At 43.3% G+C, this 18,707-nt stretch overlaps 5 protein-coding genes across 5 annotated transcripts; 2 read left to right on the top strand and 3 right to left on the bottom strand.

Annotated features, from left to right (window-relative positions):
- Positions 1 to 26: 26 nt before the first annotated feature.
- Positions 27 to 2,805, bottom strand: LOC9646175. The gene is made up of 16 exons (XM_002976032.2): positions 2,577 to 2,805; positions 2,366 to 2,509; positions 2,147 to 2,314; positions 2,045 to 2,095; positions 1,847 to 1,981; positions 1,756 to 1,779; positions 1,595 to 1,706; positions 1,421 to 1,540; positions 1,315 to 1,364; positions 1,104 to 1,262; positions 955 to 1,050; positions 782 to 897; positions 608 to 731; positions 436 to 549; positions 290 to 370; positions 27 to 224 (listed from the first exon to the last, which is right to left on the bottom strand). Exons 1-16 carry the CDS (start codon positions 2,673 to 2,675, stop codon positions 72 to 74), a joined length of 1,746 nt encoding a protein of 581 aa, XP_002976078.1. The 5' UTR covers positions 2,676 to 2,805; the 3' UTR covers positions 27 to 71.
- Positions 2,806 to 2,849: 44 nt separating this feature from the next.
- Positions 2,850 to 4,505, bottom strand: LOC9646176 (pentatricopeptide repeat-containing protein At4g21300). The gene has a single exon (XM_002976033.2). It carries the CDS (start codon positions 4,503 to 4,505, stop codon positions 2,850 to 2,852), a length of 1,656 nt encoding a protein of 551 aa, XP_002976079.2.
- A 436-nt stretch (positions 4,506 to 4,941) lies between these two features.
- On the top strand, positions 4,942 to 7,999 carry LOC9646177 (protein LNK1). Its single transcript, XM_002975851.2, has 7 exons — positions 4,942 to 5,346; positions 5,421 to 5,884; positions 5,981 to 6,290; positions 6,353 to 6,424; positions 6,481 to 7,128; positions 7,181 to 7,326; positions 7,393 to 7,999. The coding sequence occupies exons 1-7, from the start codon at positions 5,260 to 5,262 to the stop codon at positions 7,913 to 7,915; spliced, it is 2,250 nt and encodes a 749-aa protein (XP_002975897.1). The 5' UTR covers positions 4,942 to 5,259; the 3' UTR covers positions 7,916 to 7,999.
- LOC9645649 (UPF0613 protein PB24D3.06c) lies at positions 7,976 to 9,672 on the top strand (the record flags this gene model as incomplete). Its single annotated transcript, XM_002975852.2, has 10 exons — positions 7,976 to 8,227; positions 8,287 to 8,363; positions 8,431 to 8,536; positions 8,602 to 8,694; positions 8,749 to 8,814; positions 8,871 to 9,016; positions 9,077 to 9,185; positions 9,233 to 9,297; positions 9,353 to 9,509; positions 9,567 to 9,672. Coding segments are annotated over 9 exons (1,056 nt in total), but the record flags the coding sequence as incomplete, so codon positions are not given.
- Positions 9,630 to 10,546, bottom strand: LOC9645650 (tropomyosin). Its single transcript, XM_002976034.2, has 2 exons — positions 10,299 to 10,546; positions 9,630 to 10,204 (listed from the first exon to the last, which is right to left on the bottom strand). Exons 1-2 carry the CDS (start codon positions 10,461 to 10,463, stop codon positions 9,659 to 9,661), a joined length of 711 nt encoding a protein of 236 aa, XP_002976080.1. The 5' UTR covers positions 10,464 to 10,546; the 3' UTR covers positions 9,630 to 9,658.
- Positions 10,547 to 18,707: the final 8,161 nt, after the last annotated feature.

The raw sequence follows: 18,707 nt of genomic DNA on the forward strand, positions 1-18,707 counted from the left end.
CGTAGAGACACGTGGCAAGATGCGCATTTGTCACGCAAGCCCTAATCCTTTATTTTAAATTTTTTGAATCTCTACTTTGAAGCCGCGTAGGCCTCTGGAACTGGCTCCGTCTTGCCAGTGATTCCTTGCTTGAGATTCTTAAAGTTTTCTTCGTAGTTTTTCTCGGCAGGAGGATTGCTGGGATCGATGGAGAAGGGTTCACTGAAAGGAACCGTGCTCTTCACCTGTTAGAGAGAAACGCAAAAGAAAAACCATGAATCGGGAAGGGGAAAACGAAGAGAAACTCTACCTCGAATGTCACATTGCAAGCTGCGGGAGATTCCAGAGCAGCCACGCAAATCCGTGCAACTTCTTCTCGCGAAATCTTTCCCTGTGCAATGACAATCAAAGAAATGTGAGAAACAGCTCCAAATGAGATACTGAAACAGCTCATACTGTGATGTTGTCTCCCTGATCAAACTGTAGCTCTGCTCCTGCTGGCTCTTCTGTAAGCGCACAGGGTCTGACGATCGTGAAAGGCACCCCACTCTCTCGTATAAGATCCTCTCCCTGAGAGACGACTTCATAAGCTTGAGCTTTGAGCCAAACTACTCCCGTGCAAGTTTACCTTGAGTTTGTAAGTGAGTATGTCTCCAAGCTCTTTATTGAGCCGGACTGCTGGTGGCTGCTTACTTAGATCCAATCCTGGTCTGTCCGGTCTCGTAACGCCAGCAGAACTTACGTGAACAAGCCTGCACGAAGAGAACTATTCAAAAGCTTATAACGAAACTCGGGACTATACCTCGGTGTAACAGGCTCACTGAGATAAGCTTTGATGCTTGCGATTGGAATCGCAAACGAACCTGGTTCAAACGTTGGATTAAGCCTGCCATCGTACTCGAACTTGCTGTACATGAGCTACAAAGAGAGGCAAAACGAAACTGGAAGTCGAGAAAAATGGCTACATGAACATACCTGTAGCGAAGCGATGCTCGAGACGTCAAACGGTGGAGCGTCTTGGACAGTTCGTGCTCGAAAAACTGGCACGAAGCTTGAAAATGGGACCCGAACCTACAAGAGTGGTTTCCAGCTTCCACGCAAAAGGTAAGAAACATGACGTTTACCTGTGTCCAAGAGTTCTTCTGTGTGTCAAAGCTCGCAGTGTATCCGGTTCCGTCCCAATCTTTGGAAACGCGGACAATCAGCTTCAATCTTTGGCCGTTTCCTTTGAGCCGGAGCTCCAGGCCGTCGTACGCGGACAAGTCCAGCACTGGATCAAAGTTCTGTCAAGCCATACATGAGATCTAATGCTCTTAGCCGGAGTGACTACTACACCTTTGTTCTTATGCTCGCAAAGCCTCCATTGTTTGCAGTCGAGACAACTCCTATACAGCACAAGAGCGAAGTTGTTACACAGTTTCTTCTGGAAAGTTGAAAATACCTCTGAAGATCCCAACTGGCTCATCTCCCTCTCGGCCAACTTGCAGAAAACTTTCGCTCACACCGCCCATAACAACATCGTCCAAAGATCCCCACGCGGGCCCGAAAGGAATGCCATTCTCTACGACCAAGACGGGACATAATTGTGCAAGAATAAACAATATCACTCTCTTACCATAGAAGCCAATCAAAAGCCTTCCTTGCAGCAGTCCAACATGATCTTTTACAGCATCAATCAAGTTTTTCATTCCCTGGTATTCCACTGCTTCTGGTGGATCGCCTTTAATCTGGAACATCAAAGTAAGAATAGGAAAACAAACTAAAAAATGAACTCACCTCTGGCATAAAAAACTTTATGCCCTGCAAAGTGTATCAATAAAAAATGAGAATTGAATTGATCGAGCTAGAAGCAATGGTCTCTTATTACCTGAGAGTACTTTTGCCTATCCGGTGTATCTCCCTCCTTGGGTCCTACAATAACCGAGGCCGCGCTTATCACTTTCTTCACTCCATGAAAGTAGTGAGGTAGCAGTGTAGCTTTCTTCGTTACATCTCCAGTCACCTGAGATCTTGCCAGACGAAAGTAGATTACCACCAGTTTTCAATGATCTATAGCTATACTCACAATATCTGTGTCTGGTCCCAGTAAAGTTCTAGCCTTCTCGGTATTCCTGACCTGCATGTCAAAACGATAAGACACAGAGTTGAAATGCGAGAATTCCATTACCAGGACACGAACAGGAATGCCTTTTTTTCTCAGGACATCCACCACTCTCTTCCCAACGCCTCCAGTTGCACCGGTGACAAGAACTAAATCTCCGTTCTTTGCTTTGCTGGCTGCCATTGGCACTGCTTCTCGAGACTTCGTAAACCTTTCCGTGATGGATTGCACCAGCTGAAAGACACTGTTAGTTTAGATACGAAACCGGATTACGTTGAAGCAAACCTTTGGGAAAGACGGCTCGTTGAAAAAGAAGACAGTCTTCAGAAATCGTCCAAAATCCCAGGAAGCAACAGCTGCTGCCTGAGATGGGGAGCTACAAGCAAGCTTGGTTCGTCCCGGATGGCTTGTAAAACTTCCGCAAGCTCCCTGAAAGCAAGGAAAGCTAGATAAGAAGCTGCTTGCATTGTCAGTCCAGACAACGTAAGGTACTCACCAAAAACCCAGAGCGCAAGCAAGGCCTTGAGCTGTTCTTCGCACTGTCCACTGCCGAGAACAACTGTGGATAGTTTACCGCCCCGGCTGCTATCGCCATCCCTCCGCTACGAAGACGCTGGAAACCTCATATGCTGCCAAGATAACGAAAAAAAAAAAATCGTCGTCCACGCGTCCACCAAAAAAGCTCGTAGCGAAGTGTCAAAATTCCGGCATAGATCCCGACTGCGATGGTTCCACCAAAGAGTTCTTTCCTCCATCTTGCGAGAAAAGCTCACACGTTCGTCATAGTGCCCGATAGAAGAACGTAAGAAGACGATGTCTCTGGAGACAAACTTTCGGCTAGACGTGCTGCTCGCTCGGAGTCACCATAGTTTCTACAAGCACCGAGCAAGGCGGTCCACATCACGAACTCGGGCTCGTAAGGCATGGATCTCAGCAGCTCCTCGGCCTCGCCGAGCTTTCCCAGTCGAGCAAAGAGATCGGCCATGCATCCAAAGTGCTGGGACACTGGAGAGATCTCGTACTCGCGGAGCATGGCCTGGAAGTGCTCGCGTCCTTGCTCCAGGACTCCTCCATGGCAGCAAGCGTACAAAACTCCCGTGAAAGATATCTCGTTCGGCTGCGTGCCGTCTAAAGTCATCTCCCACAGAAACTCCACTGCCTCGCTCCGGAGGCCACTCTGGGCGTAGGAGAGGAGCATCGTGTTCCATAGAACGATGTCTCTTCTCAGCTTCACGAGCCTGTCAAAAACTTCTCTCGCCATCGCCAAGCTCCCACACTTGCCATACATGTTGACGAGGCTGGCGGCGGCGTCGCCTTCGAGCTTGATCTTGGAAGCGATCATGTCGGCATGGAGCTGCTTTCCAACTTCCAAGTCATTCGAGCTCGAGCACGCGTTCAAAGCACTGACGAAGACAATCGCGTCCAGCTTCAAACCAGAGCCTGCCCGAGCTCTCATCTTCTGATAAGTTTCGAGAGCTTTCGAGTGAAAGCCGTGATCGACATAAGCACTCAGCATCGCCGTCCAGCAGATGAGATTCTTTTCTCGAATCCTTTCAAAAACATCCTCGGCCTCCTGGACGAGGCCGAACTTCCCATAGATCGTCACCAGCGCGGTCCCGACTACCACATCAGTCTCAAACCCGAGCAAAACTATCTTCTCGTGTAGCTTCTTCGCTTGATCCACGGACCAGCAGGCACCTAAAACGTTGACAAACGTGACCTCGTCCGGCTCGACGTCCATTACCTTGTAAGTTTCCATCGCTTCCACGGCATGCCCGTTCTGGGCATAAGCCGCTATCATAGAGTTCCAAGTCACAGCGTTCTTCCTTGTCATCCTGTCGAAAAGCTCTCTTGCTGGGCGGACGCCACCACTCCGGCCATAGAGGTTGATCACCGAGGTTGCGATGACAACGTTGGATTCAAGCCCGGCAGCGTAGACCAGCTTGTACACGAAAGCCACCGATTTAACGCTGGAGCAGGCACCCAGCACAGTGACAAAGCTCACAACATCCGGCTTGATCCCGTCGAAGAGCATCTCCTGGAAAACTTGCAAGCCTTGATTGAGCCGAGCGTTCTGGACGAGAGCCGCCACCATGATGTTGTAAGAGTAGACGTTCCTGCTGGAGAGCTGCTTGAAGACCGCGATCGCGTCGTCCAGGTAGCCACACTTGCCATACATTTGTATGAGCAAGTTGCTCAGGTAAGTGCTCTGGAAATGCTTGCTCGAGCTCATGATATGGCGGTGGACGAGCTTGCATTCTCCCAGCGAGCCACACTGCCGGACGAGCGAGGCGTAAGTACCGGAAGTTACTTCGCTACCTTGCGTCGTTAGCCGGCCCAGCGCTTGATCCAAGCTCGCAGAGGACGAGCTGCGGAGAAAAATCCGCCACAGCCATTGTGATCGTTTTGCCGATCGTCCTTTCATCTCGCGAGCTACAAGCAAAGTAAAGAAAGAAGCGAAACTCCGTCCAGCATGGTTTTGGTCGATTTTTCGCTTCCAGCGAAAGAAATTCAAAGAATGCGGTACGATCCTGCTCAAAGGCAAGTAAAATCTGTGATCCCTTCGCAATCTGGCCTTACCATTTGCCCGGGCGCCATTGCGTCCAAGAACCCTAAAACCTGCCCTAGAAAGTCAGCGCTAGTCAAATAGTACGTAGAAGATCTCCCGCCAATAAAAGGATCGCGAGGATGAATGGCAGCCACTCGTTGCGAGATCTGTCCACTCCACGTGGCAGGCGGACTGGCCATGGGCCAGTCCCAGTGCGTACGGCATGCAGTAAAAATGGGCGCCACGTCGGACCAGTTTGTGTGGATACGAGCATGGGTTACCATGTTGCGATGGATGATGATGATACCACATCCATCCATGGAATGTGTCCCGGGCTTTTGCAATGTGGCGGCGATGGCGGTGTGCTCTTCGCGTTCCTAGGCGGTAGAGGCGGTAGCGGCGCTGCGGCCGCGGCATAGCGCTCGAATGCGCCTGCCGCCTTTGTCTTGAGGGATTCCACTGCAATCTGGGAAAATATTTTGCGTGAGGTGAGGGTTTCTCGATCGCCAAACAGTGTAGGAGCTCCTAAATCTCTCACATCGGTAGCAAGAATCTAGCTACTGTTCCTTTTGGCCGCTTGCGGAGGAGCTGGACCTAGCGGCATCGCCCCCGATGGGGAAATAGGCCTAGAATGACAGATTTTGAGAGCAAAGGAGGCCATGAACACATTCGCGGTCGAGGATTTGAGGCACTGGACACGAAATCCACTTGGTCTTCTGTGAGTACCTTTAGAACAAAAAAAATTACTTTCCTTCGGTGCCTCGGATTGAATGGGTTCTTCGTTTGTGACAGTTCGATGAAATAGCTTGGGATGACTTCGGTGGCGACGATCACAGCGTGCCAGAGCCTGACGAACGGGTGCCGTCATTGTGGCTGAGAAGAAAGAAAGACCCAAAGCTCTGGAAGGAGTTAAAAGAGGAAGAACAGCCATCGAAAATGGATGCCGAGGCCACGACCATGGACGTGGATAGCTGGGACAGTCTCAACGTAGGGGAGCTTGGGGCCGTTCCAGACAATCTCACAGGCATTGGAAACCATTTGAAGGAGGAGTCACCGGATGCTTTGCCACTGCTGGATGGAGGCGTGGCGATGTGCCTTAACGAGTACAACGATGGCGACGCCGGGCACTTTGCTTTCTCGGCTGTTCCAAGCGAGGAGGAGATGACGCTGTTTGGCGGTGAAAGCGACGCTGGAAAAGGAAGTGCTCTACTAAGTTACGCGTGGGAGAACCTCGAGGACATGGACAATCTATTTCAGTAAGAAACTTGACGCTTCTTAGGTTAGTGTGCATTAGTTTGGCATCATCATGTTTCGTTCTAAACTTTTGTTTCTTTGCGTCACTTTTCTAACAGAAGCGAGGAAGCACCATTTTCTCAAGATGCGACCGATGCTTTGCTTCAATGGCCCGCTTCATCTTCGTCTCCAGACTCCAACTCTCCGGTGACGAATGCCAAAGCGGCGTGTGCCAGCCCGGAGTTGAGAGCGATGAAGGGAAAGTCGCACGACCAGGACATGAAAATGGAGTTTATTCCGTGCGAGAGCTTTGACAAGAACTCGGACGCATGCGCAAGCATTGCCGATGGTGAAAGTGCAGCGACTGATCTTTCGACTGCCGAGCTAAAGTTTGCAGCTTACGAGGAGCAGCGAGGCGACATTGACAAGGTACCGGTAAAAATCTATTCACCTGAATTCTTCTTGTGCTAACCATTGTTTCGATATGCAAGACTCCAGCGGAGGATTCCATGGAGCCGCTCTTGTCCCCAAAGGGGAAACAACAGGTCTCTGACACAGACAAGGTGATTAAATTTTTTTTCATGGCACTGATTTTTCTGAAGTAACATGACTATGGCAGGCTCATCCAGGAAAGAGACAAGCATCCAATAGAAAACGCAGTGATGAGCGATCCAGAAAGCAAATTTACCCGAAGAGACCTGGCATCAGTTATGCGAAACAGCAACCTTCAACTCAATTTTCTTCGTCCCAGCCGTTGCAGCTAAAACCAACTGTAGCTTCAACTCTGCAGGTCTATCCTCATGTTACCGGACCGGCAGTGCTGGGAACCATGCATCACAGGCCGCAGTACATTGGCCCAGTCCACCATTCTTCTTATATGATTCAACCAGCGCAGTCACAGCATTCGCAAGCCGTTATGATGTGCTACGATCAAGCCGAGCAACAAAGGGTCGGCCAGGAAACAAGGCAGAAACTAGCGCCCCCGCCGCCGCCGTCGTTGTCCGGAACAAACATGACGCCTCAAGAGAAGATTGAGAAACTGCGGTGGAAACAAAAGATGCACCGATTAGCGTCGGAGCAGCACCAGCAGATGGCCAAGCAGTGTGGACTTTCCATGGATCCGTGTCCGCCACAGCAAGGAGCTCGGAGCGAGACGCCTATAGATGCAGACGACAAGGCGAATGTGAAGTCGGAAGATGGCGATGGAGCGCGAGCTACAGTTGTGGACAGCGCAGTTGTCAGTCAGCTTCTCGGCATAATGTCTAAGGTTGGACGCGCCGTAGCTTTGCTCCGGTTCTTACAAGTTTTGTTTTTCGCAGCTGGACGTAGGAACGAGGATTTGCATCCGGGATGCGCTCTATCGGCTTGCGAGAAGCGCCATAACTCGTCACACTTCTGATGGCCCGAGCAGCAGCGAAGGCTCCAATAACTCGGCGGGCGACAACTCTCTGAGTAGAGCTATCAGGTTGTTCTTTCCTGGTCTGGATTTTCTCGTGACTGAAAGCGAAAAGAACCAATTTTTCTCGTGCAGATATCCACTGCTGGAAACCGAGACCAATCCCATCGACCGGACAATCGCAAATCTCCTGTTCCACAAGCGCAGCAGCAGCAACAGTGCCAACAACAGCAACAGTAGCAACAACAGCACTGGCTCCGCAGTGAACATCCCGTGCCTCCAGGAAAATCAAGCTCCCTGGACCTGGCAGCAGCAGCAGCACCACCAACAACAGGAAGCTCGATTATCTCAGCAACAACAGCAGCAGCAAGAGCTTCCATCGTCCGAGCTCACAGCACCCGACGAGAAATCCTTGCGCGATGATTGCTCGAGCGAGATCGCGGAGGAAGCGAGCGATGGCAGAAAAAAGGGTGCTAAGCCGGGTGGTGACGGTGGCTACGGCCAGAGCGTCAAGAGCCATAGGAAGCGGGAGGCGAGCAGTAGCGAGTTTTTGTCGAACGAGGAAGGAGATAGCCCGAGAATTGGGAGGGGGGCGTGTAGCAGCAGCAGCGATAGCTCTAGAGGCCATGGCAAAGCAGCGAAGACGGGGATTCAATAGCATATAGAGACGAAACGAGCCAATGTACACACACCACGAGCAAAGGATCACATTTAAAATATAGATGCGCATAATTTCTTAGAATATGCCGGATATGCTCCTGAGTTTGAAAAAGATGCTTATAGGATTTTTAGGGATTTAGGGTTCTTGAGGGAGAGAGAGAGAGAGAGAGAGCCAGGCGGTGCCGCCCGTGTCAATCTTTCGGCGGGAGCAACGGGGAATGCAGCTACTTCGGAGGCGGCGGAGGTCGCCATGGCTCCGAAAACGCAAATGCAGGGCACGCTGTTCAAGTATGGGCCCAAGCCAGTCCAGGTATTGGGATTCTCTAGCTTGTTTTGCATTGAATCGCGCGGATTTTGCTGCGAGACAAGGTTGCCTTTCGGACTGGATCGTTCCAGCAGCAAGTGATTTTCATCGGGGGATTGACAGACGGCTTCTTTGCGACAGAGTAGCTTTCTAAATGCATTTGCTACTTTAACACAATGATTCTTCTGTTTCTTCCTTCGGCATTTCAGGTATCTACTTCCTCTTGCTAAAGCTCTCGAGAGTGAAAGATGGTCGCTGGTCCAGTGCCTTTTATCGTCGTCGTATTCTGGCTATGGAACTTCTTCTTTGAAACAGGTGCTTAGATTCGTCTCCTTTGCTGCGAGTGAATGTTTTTATCTTTGGGTTTTTCGAGTCTCTAGGATGCACAGGAGCTGGAGCAGCTTATCAACTATTTAATCAACGAAGAAAATTCTCATGGTGTGGTGCTGCTTGGGCACAGCACGGGCTGTCAGGTTCTACTTACTGGAATTCTTTTGTCTATTGTTCCAACTTTGCGGTTAGTACAGGATATTGTTTACTACTTACGAGAGGGTGGGATTTGCATGAAAGCCGTCCGAGGAGCTATCCTTCAGGTAACACGACGCTGTGTATGTTTTTCGTGCTTCCATTTTTCTCTTTTATTCCGTAGGCTCCTGTAAGTGATAGAGAGTACAGAGCAACGTTGCCTGGGACAGCCGCAATGATCGACTTGGCTGATGAAATGATCAAGGAGGGAAGAGAATTGGATTTGATGCCCCGCGGGGCTGAACCAGCTGCTCCTATCACTGCTCATCGGTATGGAACTTTACAATGAGAACTTTTTGAGAAAACTTTCGAGTTTATATCTTTGTATAGTTTCCGCTCGCTTGCTGGATATATGGGAGACGATGACATGTTCAGCTCTGACCTCTCCGATGAGCAGCTTCGTGTTAGGCTTGAGCATATGTCAAAGCTTCCTTGCCAGGTGTGATGGATCTGCTCTAAAACATTTACGATTAATTTGCTTCATAGGTTATCTTTTCCATGGCCGATGAATACGTTCCGGACTACGTGAACAAGCACAACCTTGTCAAGCGGTAAGCATCAACATGTTTCCACGATGTAATACTTATTTCCCTTCTTTTTCTGCAGGTTGTGCGCTGCCATGGGAGCCACAGCCGTTGAAATATGGGGCAATCACAGCCTCACCAACCGGATCCAAGAGGCTGTTCGTGCTGTCGTCGACTTTATAAAGAGAGAGAGCTCGAAAGACTGGGACGATCCATGGAAATGAAACAGTGTCTACAAGGTAAAGTTTGTTGGTTTCCTTTTCTTCTTCTTTAACAATGTCACTCACTTACAACAGGTCACCAAAACTGCGAGACTTGGCTCTAGCTAGTCTGAAGTGTCATCATCTCTGTCTATTCTATCTTCTTTCCACCTTATCCGGAGCTCCTCCTAGGCATCCTGGATCGTTTTCGCAGCATCCAAATCCTCATCCACTTTGTCACTCTCGCCATCAAGCTGTTCCCGCTTCCTGTCATCAACCTCCTCGCTCTTGGTTGCCTCGAGGTCTGCATCACCCTCCGTGACGCCGACCTCGGCCTTATCCGCAGCCACCAATCCGTGATCCAAATCCTCGCCTTGCTGCTTCTGGGCCTCCTCCCTGGGCTCCTCGCCGGATTCCTGCCTCGAGCCAGTCGTCGTGTTTGCCTTGAACAGCTCCAGTTGGTCCTCCAGAGCCTTCAAGTGATTGCGGAGCTTGACCACCTCCTTTTCGCTCTCGTCCAACTCCTTGAGCTGCTCCTTGAGTGTGGCGATCTGGATGTCTTTGTCACCCAGAGCAGCCTCCAGCCTCGTTTTCTCCTCGCCCAGACGCTGCTGCTTGCGCTCCGACTGGATCAGCATGGTGCTGGTGTTGGACTTGACTGCGGCCAGTTGCAGCTTCTCGTCGTTGAGATCCGAGGCCTTTTTCTGGAGCTCGTCGTGGGATCTTCTCGCATCCTAAACATGTGTGTGTTTTGTTTTGGAGGAGAATTTTTTGGTTTTGGAAAGCGAAGCATGTAGGTGATGGGACTAAACATCAAAAGTGAGGTACCTGGAGATCGCGGAACATGGCATCTAGTTCGGCATTTTTGGACTCCCTGTCCCGGTGAGCGCGCAGATCTTGGATGCCCATGAAGCAAACGAGGACGAAGATGACGAACAAGGAGATCGCCAACCTGAGGCCGCCTCCGTTTGACAATCCAACTGCGCCTGCCATCGCGAGTTTAGGGCTATCAAGTACGGTATATTCTTTATAGCATTATCCTCTGCCTCTAAACAGTTAATGAATGAATTATTCACTTCAAATCCTTGAATATATCATATTTAAACCCTCCATTCTCATGCTTATTACTGGAAGTGCTGTCAAATAGTTAAATTGTTTATGACCACTATCAAGTAAAAAGTAAAATTTTGGAGCATGCATTAACACTATCAGAAAAAGCAAGACCACTTATCACCTTTTTTCTTCTTGCTTTGTCTAAGCAAAGATATATTATTTCAAGATATATTAAAGCATCGGAATGAATAAAAAGTATGTTTTTATCTTTTCAATTGAATTCTTATAAAATTTTAGCTGGCCATATAAATAAAATATGAATATTTATAATAATTTGCTTTGCTTGTTCAATAAAATTTAAAATTAAAACAGTTAAAAACACAAAATAAAATCTATATAAATGGCATAGAGGTTTTATACAATTTTTCAATGTCAAATCTTGCACACTACCACTGTAATGTGGGCCTGAGTTGTAGCTTCTTTCACATCCATATAGTCATGAGCCAATTTATGAACCAGTTGAGCTTGATAATAAAATTCTATGATGAATTGTTCATAAATCAATTGAACTTCCCGTATTTTACCTAGTTAGTCAAGGAATAAGAAAAACAATTACACAAACAATAATGCTATATGAGCTAGAGAGCATTGTGAGCTACAAGTAAACTTGGGGCTCTTACAATTTGATCTCCAAAGCTTAGAAACATGGTTTCATTTGAGGAAAACAAAAGTTCATTTCAATTTTTTCAAGTTTCTTGATGTGTATCCTTGGCATGGATTGGAAAAACAGCTTGCACCATTGGAGCTCCCAATCTTTCATGTGGAGGTTTTGCCCATGGAGCTTCATCATCATGTCCAAGACATGTCTCTCAACCTTCAGGAGTCCCTTGGCAACAAAGTGGACATGCTGCATGTCGCCAACTTCAAGCAGAAGCAGTATACTTCCTCAAGGTTGAAATCACTGGAAGCTAGGAAGAAGAGGTCACCACCTTCATGAGGAGGGGAAAACATTAAAACAAGCTATTTCTAATTAAGTGAGAAATTTCTGAAATAACACTATTAATTTCAACTTCTCTAAACTCCAAGTTTGGAGCTTGAAAGTTTGCAAGCTCCAAGTATTGTACCTCCAAGTGTTGCTCCTCCAAATGAATTATTTTCATGCTATGGGTAGTTGGCAGGCAAGAGATCTCCAAGTGCACATTCTTAGATGTTATTATGTCATCTATTAGATCAATCTCTCCTCTTGTGAGAAACCTAAAGGTATCATTAATTACTTTTTTATTTTTATTTCTTGTTTATTATTTTTTATTCAAGAAAATTAGTGGAATTGATTGCCAACATCATACAATTTCTATCAACAATCAAATTTTCATGGTGACAAAATTAATAAATTTGATTTGCTACATACAACATTAAATAGTTACTATGATCATGGCAATAGTGCTTATAGTCTTGTGATTTTAGAGTTAAAAAGCTTTCAGAATATTGTTTTGCAAAGAATAGTTTTATTGCAAACACTACTACATATAACATATATCTGTGTTTATCGGTTGGCTTTAAGCTTTATAATGGAATCATATATTGGAGATGAATGGCCCAAGAGCAATGCAAAACATTTGTATTTGTGGAGTTTTGCTAGAGAGTTTTATAAAGGAGTTGTTTTGCCAAATAAATGTCGTTGAGAGTTTTTCTTAAGAGTTTTACTTATTGTTGAGCCCTTATAGGATATTGTATGATAATATATATACCATTAACCCAAGATATGTTCAATAGTCAGACTCAAATTCATTTATATATCCCTAGAATATCCAAATCTGCCATGTGGCTTGGTCCAACTAACTCTTCCAAGAAATGTAGAAGTGGCTACAATAGGGGAGGCCAAGTGATTCTAAGGCTACCCAACTCACTTACTAACTAAAAAGACCAATTGATCAATCTAAGGAGCCAAATTTTATGTTGTGTTGAGTAGGTTGTGATAATGAAGTTTGGAGGGGACAACTTAAGGCTACTATATTTACATTACCAGTTATAAGCCACTCTAAAACTAGTAGAATAAGAGCTTTAAGGTGCCAAGTGCAATTGCCTCAATTGCCCCATTGTCATACTTTTGTAAGAAAGAGATAAAAAACACTTGTTTATTGATGAGAGCTATTATATTGCCACTAGAAGGTTGTGAAATTCTCCCTTGAACTGTCTCAATCCTCTTAGAAGACTTCCCAACTTTGTACCACACAAATATATAACACAAGTTACTCCCTCATGTGTGAAGTAGAGTTATTGCTAAGGGCCTTAGGAGTACAATTTATAGTGAGAAATTCACTCAGCTATGGGTGGAATTTTGGCAATCTAACATCTTTAGTGACCAGTTCTAGATAGCTTGGATTTTATCAAGCCAACCATGAAAAAATACTATAAGCGTCTTAATTTTGCATCAATATATTAGTTTAGAGTATGTATATTGCTCAATTATGTTATGTTGCGAGGTATCTAACACTAAACTGGGCTATGGAGACAACAATAAGACCTTTCCACTTGAAGGGCTAGAAATTATAAGTTACATAAAATGTTTGTGATAAGAATGTAATGAGTCAATCGATGTCAAAAGAGGCATGTAGGAAAAATCTTTTGAGAGAGCTTAATTCTAAAGGGAAATACAATGTTACAAGAAAAAAAACCTAAAGAAAGGATTACTTATGTGTCAATTGAATAAATCAGATATTGGAAAAGCTGTGCTTTTCTTGGGATTATGCATAGATTCAAACAAACTATAATACTTTAAATCTCATTTATAGCCATAGAGAAGAAAATAAATTTAAAATAAAGAATCAATGGTTATCTACTCTATAAATACATTATACAAATGCTTCTCCAAGACATACTCCATTTCCTCAAATGGCCTTGAGTTGAGTACAGCTATGTTATGCACCTTAGTATAGTTCTCCTTAACACTCTTGTATAAGACTCTTGCATTGGATATAGATGATGCAACCTAGACTCTACATGTTCCAAGTGTACACTCCACCTGTGCTGCTGCATATTGATGAGGCATATAAAGAGCAAGACAATATTAGTGATGAAGATGAGGTGGGTGGGAAATGGAGCTGAACACACTAAAAGGGGCATCAATCATATCAGATCACAAGAAAAATCTTTATCACTGAAAATCTAGTTGAATTGGTATGGATTCTTGAAAATTCACAATAGAATTATAATTGACATCACATTTTTAACTTTGTGAATTATAAAATTATAAGAGACTCTCGCCATTCATTACACATTAAATTTCAAACATTTTTAATTATGAATTTTCTATTACACTTTCTCACATAATCATAGTTTTGCCACATCAGTATGCCAAGTCACTATCTACATGGATCATAAATGCTCACTGTCTAAATGCCACATCAACAAGTAATCAAGATCATTAATTCAATTCTAGTTACAGATCATATTACTTATGTAGCTCATTGCCACTGGCTTGCTGCTAATGGCTTGCATAGTGCCAGCATACTCACTACAAGGAAAAAGAAGGAATCAAACCATGTCAATCAAAACAATAAGAAGGAAAAGGGGGAAAAAGGAGAAGGATGAGTTTTAAGAAACTCTAGTTAAAGATTATCTATAAGAGTAGGTTGTAGATGTTGGTGAGTGATTCTTTCTTCTGTTTTTCACCTTCATCCTTGCTAGGTTTGTTGGACCAGCCATTGCTATTGTTATAAACCACAAGTGATTGACAATATTTTTTAATAAAGACAATCCTATAGAGACCCCACTTTGCTCAATCAATCCATGTGAAGTGATCAACAGAGGTGTTGAAGATCAATTAATAGTTGTGAATGAGCATGCTATAAGCTTGGAATGTGAGTGAGAAATATTTTAATACATGGATGCACCTCGCTTTTAGTGACTTACTTTTGTAAACAACCAAAAAGAATAAATCGAGAAATAATTCATAAAGCTTCAAATATATAGAGAAAAGGGTTATGAACAAGAGTACATCTTTTTTTTCAATCAGTTAAGGGTTTTAGAGTACTTGGGTTTAAGCATCCTTGGGTTTGAGTAATATTAAGTTGGATAACCTTCTAAAAAGTTCAAATTCAAGAGTTTATATTTCATATAGAGAGGTCTTGGGTCCAACTCTATTAGTTGGTTATAGGAATCACACTATATGTTGAAATTAATATCTAGCAAGTCTAGTTTACTAACCTCTTAGAAAGTTTAAATTCAAAAACTTACATTTGGTATCAATGTGAGCGCATCTAGATGCTGTGAAAAGGGATATGTAGAGTGAGGACTTCAGACATCACTATTGCAGCCTTGGAGTGGCATCATTGCCTTGAGCTATGCCTTGGCATTAGCAAAGGTGCTAAGATTCAGTGCAAGTTGGTTGCATGTCTAGCGGCAAATTTGATAGAGGTCATTGAAGAATATGGCTCTCCAGATGCAACTTTTTGGGAGCTTATTCTTGATTCAGTTGCTATAAAAGTGAAGGAGCTCACCATGACTTGGTAGATAAAGTGGTGGAAACTTGTGGTCCTAATGCATCTCTTCAAACAACAGCTCCTAATCACTCAGGCCTCTTGCACCCATTGGAAGAAGTACTAACATAATAAGAGCTCCATGAGGCTGCACTAAGTGAGGTTGCAAAAATTACATCATGATCTAGCTCTCAAAGTCCTTGGGTGACTATTTTGATGCGACATATGCAGCAATTCATTCATATGAAGCATGACATTTAAGTTTTCTATTGTCAATGCTCTTCACCTCTCATGCTAGTATCTGCAGGTCTACTTAGGCATTGAGTATATGAGTTTTTTGTCTCTATTCAAAAGGCACATGTACTTTGTCTATTATTGATTCTTAAGAGGTTAAATGCTTGTTGAGAACAAGATGCAAGATGTTGGCAGGCTGACAACACAAGTGTTTGAAGCTGCATAGAGCCAATTTCCCTTCATTTTGTGTATATATTTTACATGCCACAAGGGAGGCAAAACCTCACATGTCATTGTTCTATGCAAGGATGACTTCCCCAAAGATGAATATAACAAGGTATTGTAGTTGTCAAACTTCTTTGCTACACTTAAATGCATGTCCTTGCACCAAATATATGTAGTTGGCATCCTTATATTTCACGTCTTTTTGTTGAAATTGCAAGTTGAGAGCAAATGCACATTGGCTTTGTTACATGCAATATGCAATGCATGTGTAATAGATATTGGATGTATAATGGTGCATTTTTGAGAGGGACCTACACTTCTACACTCCTTGCTTGGAATGTTGTGGATTCCATGTGATGTGTACAAGTTGAAGATGTCCTAGGCTAGCAGAGAACCCTGAGTCAGTGAAAGAGTGAGTGCATTAAAGAATATATATCCCTTTTCTATTGACTACCAAGCAGGGCTAAAGTGTATGAGACATTGGAAGTGGCAAAAAGCATTAGATTCTCTTTGCTGAGTCCAAAATTGTGACAAGTGTGTTGTGCACTGGATTCAAGTATTATATCGTCACAGTATCTCTCCCTACCAACCAATAGATGATATACATCATTTACAACATATCTAGACTAGCTTTGCAATATGTAATTTCATGTTGTGCTTGTAAAGTCTATTGCAATTCTCCCTCATTTTGACTTATAAGCTTTTATTCTTCATAGAGGAGTGGCTTATGATTTGCTCTGGGGTGAGCATCTTGATGAACATGAAGGAGTGGTTCTAGTCTATAGTGCGTGCATTCACAACAAAGGAGCTACAATATGTAATATCTTAGTTATGGCCAATATATGACTATCAAGCTATGTGCAAGCTACAAGGTCTCTCCTCCACCACCACCACATCACCACATACAAACCCCTACCTTCCAAAGGCACTCACGTGCTCCTCAACCATACAAGTCGAAGAGCACTAAAGAGATGTAAAGCAAGTTGCACACAAGTTTTGGTGTGCTATTGAGAATTGCCCGGTGTTTGGAGCATTGAGCGAGAAGCAATATATGGGTTGAGCAAGGTAGTATGAGTAGCAACGTGTCAATATTCTTATTATAATAAATATATGTAGTACTAATTTCAATTGTAAAGCTACACAGGCCTCTAAGCAAAAAGAAGAGTCATGCATGTGTCTTTTCTTTCCTTAGGGATGCTGTAGGAGACTCCAAGTACACACCAAGTTCAAGCAATGATGGATGTTTATAGAAACTCATGTGTGAGTGTATAGTGCAATACCAGTATTTGATGGAAATGGTGACTTTGAATGTTATTTTTGAACACAATATCACAGAGATGTATTAATTCTCCCATACCTTATCCATATGTATAAGTGTGGGGTTCTCAAACACCATTTTGTGGGATAATATCTTCTGTTGTAGCAGTACTATTAAACTATAGAATCTTGGATTAGATGCATGCAATTTCAATGTACCTTACCTTAAGTTGTGCTTGTTTGGCTGGAACTGTCAAGTAGACATGTGTGTAGCATAATATCCATGCCTTCTTGTGATCATGTCTAGATTTCAAGTGTTGATATGTTGACATAAAAACCTCAAGTATGCTATGAATATGCCACTTGTTGCTTATATCAATAAGAAAGTGACACTCTATGGTAAGTAGCATAGTCTTGAAATAGGGTTATTGCATGCTACAATAGTACTAGGAATTGGTCAAAACTTTTAAAATTCACTTTTAAAATTAACAAAAACTCAAAATTCTGCAGTTATTTTAATAAAAATTTATGATTTGGGTAATTTGAGTTAGTTTGTTATCACTTTTTTGTTTAGATCCAATACCATATCACCTTGCATTATATCTCCATAATCCAGAAGTGCTCAATTCATTGGGAACAAACACACTTATTCTCAAGAGGTAGTTTTACCTAGTTGTGCATGGATGAACAATATGAATTTTGCCCTCCCATGTCATTGAACTCCTCTACCCAATCATGCACCATATATACATTTGACCATTCTGTATTTCTCAATAGCATTTATATAGAGTGGGCCCTTGATCATTGTAACAACCATGCTTCTTATATAGTGAGTTTTTGCCATAGAAAAAAAAAGAATTATAAGTTGTTTAACAAGCCACCATCAATGATGTTATGTAAGTAAAGCCCCTGAGGCTCTAGCTTGTAGTGCTTTTCAAAAATCAATGACAATTATTTCATATAAAGAAATGTAAAAGATAACTCTTTTACTGTCTCAACATTGAATAGGATGCAAAGAATTAGTTCAAGTCTCCAATGTTGAACTCACTCGGGATAAATGTGAGTCAATACAGCTCTTAGTATGGCTACATCCCTTAGTTTTCCATCCATAAGAAATTTTGAAGTTCTCATGTTATAGAAGAATTTAACAAAGGAGTGATTCAACCTTTTGCACACTTTTTATGGGATACATACAAATCTAGCCTATAGATAAATAGTGATGCAATTAACTTCTTTTCAAACCTATCTTATAGCCCTCCATCAATTTGGCTTTAGTCTATACAAGAATCTTGTTGTTCATCATAAGCCTGCTTGCTTGTAAAGCTACTTTTGTGATTGCCCAATAGAAAATAGGAGAATGTAAGCAAGCCACAAATCACACAATCAGAGTGGCAAGCTAAACTCTAAACCCTCTGGCCACATGGCATCTAACAGGATATTGCACCCCAGATTTTAAATAATGCTACCACCTCAGCTGAATGTCCAAAAGATATTTTAAGAAATGATATACCAAAAGATTTAAAAATTGGATTTTCAAAGTTATGATTTCTAAAATTTATCTAATCTTTGCATCCAACTTTCACATGTACAGAAATTGAAATGAAATGTAAAAATTGTTCTATGCTAAACCTCAGGCCTAGTGATTTAGGCCTACCAAACCTAAGCCTATATGCAGGTAAGTTCACATTGAACTTAATCTATTGTTATATAATCCACAATATTTTACTAGAAGGTAAATATAATAATTATAATAGTGTAGCATATAGATTGTCTAATTGTGATCCATCAATTTTTGTATATAAATAAGGATCTATACCCTAATTAACAAATCTATATTATGAATGCATGGAATATGGAAATGGAATACCAAAATATGCATATCAATTAGCCCAAAAACCCTAGCTTATAAGTGGTCTAAATGGAAACCAATCCGACGGCTACCAAAATCCCACTATGCTAATATTAGTATATGGCATCACACTTGGACCTC

Source organism: Selaginella moellendorffii, unplaced genomic scaffold (genome assembly GCF_000143415.4).
Source record: "Selaginella moellendorffii unplaced genomic scaffold, v1.0 SELMOscaffold_29, whole genome shotgun sequence".
NCBI classification, from domain to species: Eukaryota; Viridiplantae; Streptophyta; class Lycopodiopsida; order Selaginellales; family Selaginellaceae; genus Selaginella; species Selaginella moellendorffii.

What these genes read in the sequence shown, in the direction of transcription:
- LOC9646175 (XM_002976032.2), bottom strand. Translation starts at nt 2,675, where the DNA reads ATGGCGATAGCAGCCGGGGCGGTAAACTATCCACAGTTGTTCTCGGCA. An exon ending in TAAAGTTTTTTATGCCAGAG is followed by an intron (nt 1,707 to 1,755) that starts GTGAGTTCATTT and finishes TTGATGTTCCAG; the next exon opens with ATTAAAGGCGATCCACCAGA. An exon ending in TTGCGAGCATAAGAACAAAG is followed by an intron (nt 1,263 to 1,314) that starts GTGTAGTAGTCA and finishes ATGGCTTGACAG; the next exon opens with AACTTTGATCCAGTGCTGGA.
- LOC9646177 (XM_002975851.2), top strand. Translation starts at nt 5,260, where the DNA reads ATGACAGATTTTGAGAGCAAAGGAGGCCATGAACACATTCGCGGTCGA. An exon ending in CGAAATCCACTTGGTCTTCT is followed by an intron (nt 5,347 to 5,420) that starts GTGAGTACCTTT and finishes CGTTTGTGACAG; the next exon opens with TTCGATGAAATAGCTTGGGA. An exon ending in TCTCTGAGTAGAGCTATCAG is followed by an intron (nt 7,327 to 7,392) that starts GTTGTTCTTTCC and finishes TTTCTCGTGCAG; the next exon opens with ATATCCACTGCTGGAAACCG.
- LOC9645650 (XM_002976034.2), bottom strand. Translation starts at nt 10,463, where the DNA reads ATGGCAGGCGCAGTTGGATTGTCAAACGGAGGCGGCCTCAGGTTGGCG. An exon ending in CCATGTTCCGCGATCTCCAG is followed by an intron (nt 10,205 to 10,298) that starts GTACCTCACTTT and finishes ACACATGTTTAG; the next exon opens with GATGCGAGAAGATCCCACGA.
- LOC9646176 (XM_002976033.2), bottom strand. Translation starts at nt 4,505, where the DNA reads ATGAAAGGACGATCGGCAAAACGATCACAATGGCTGTGGCGGATTTTT.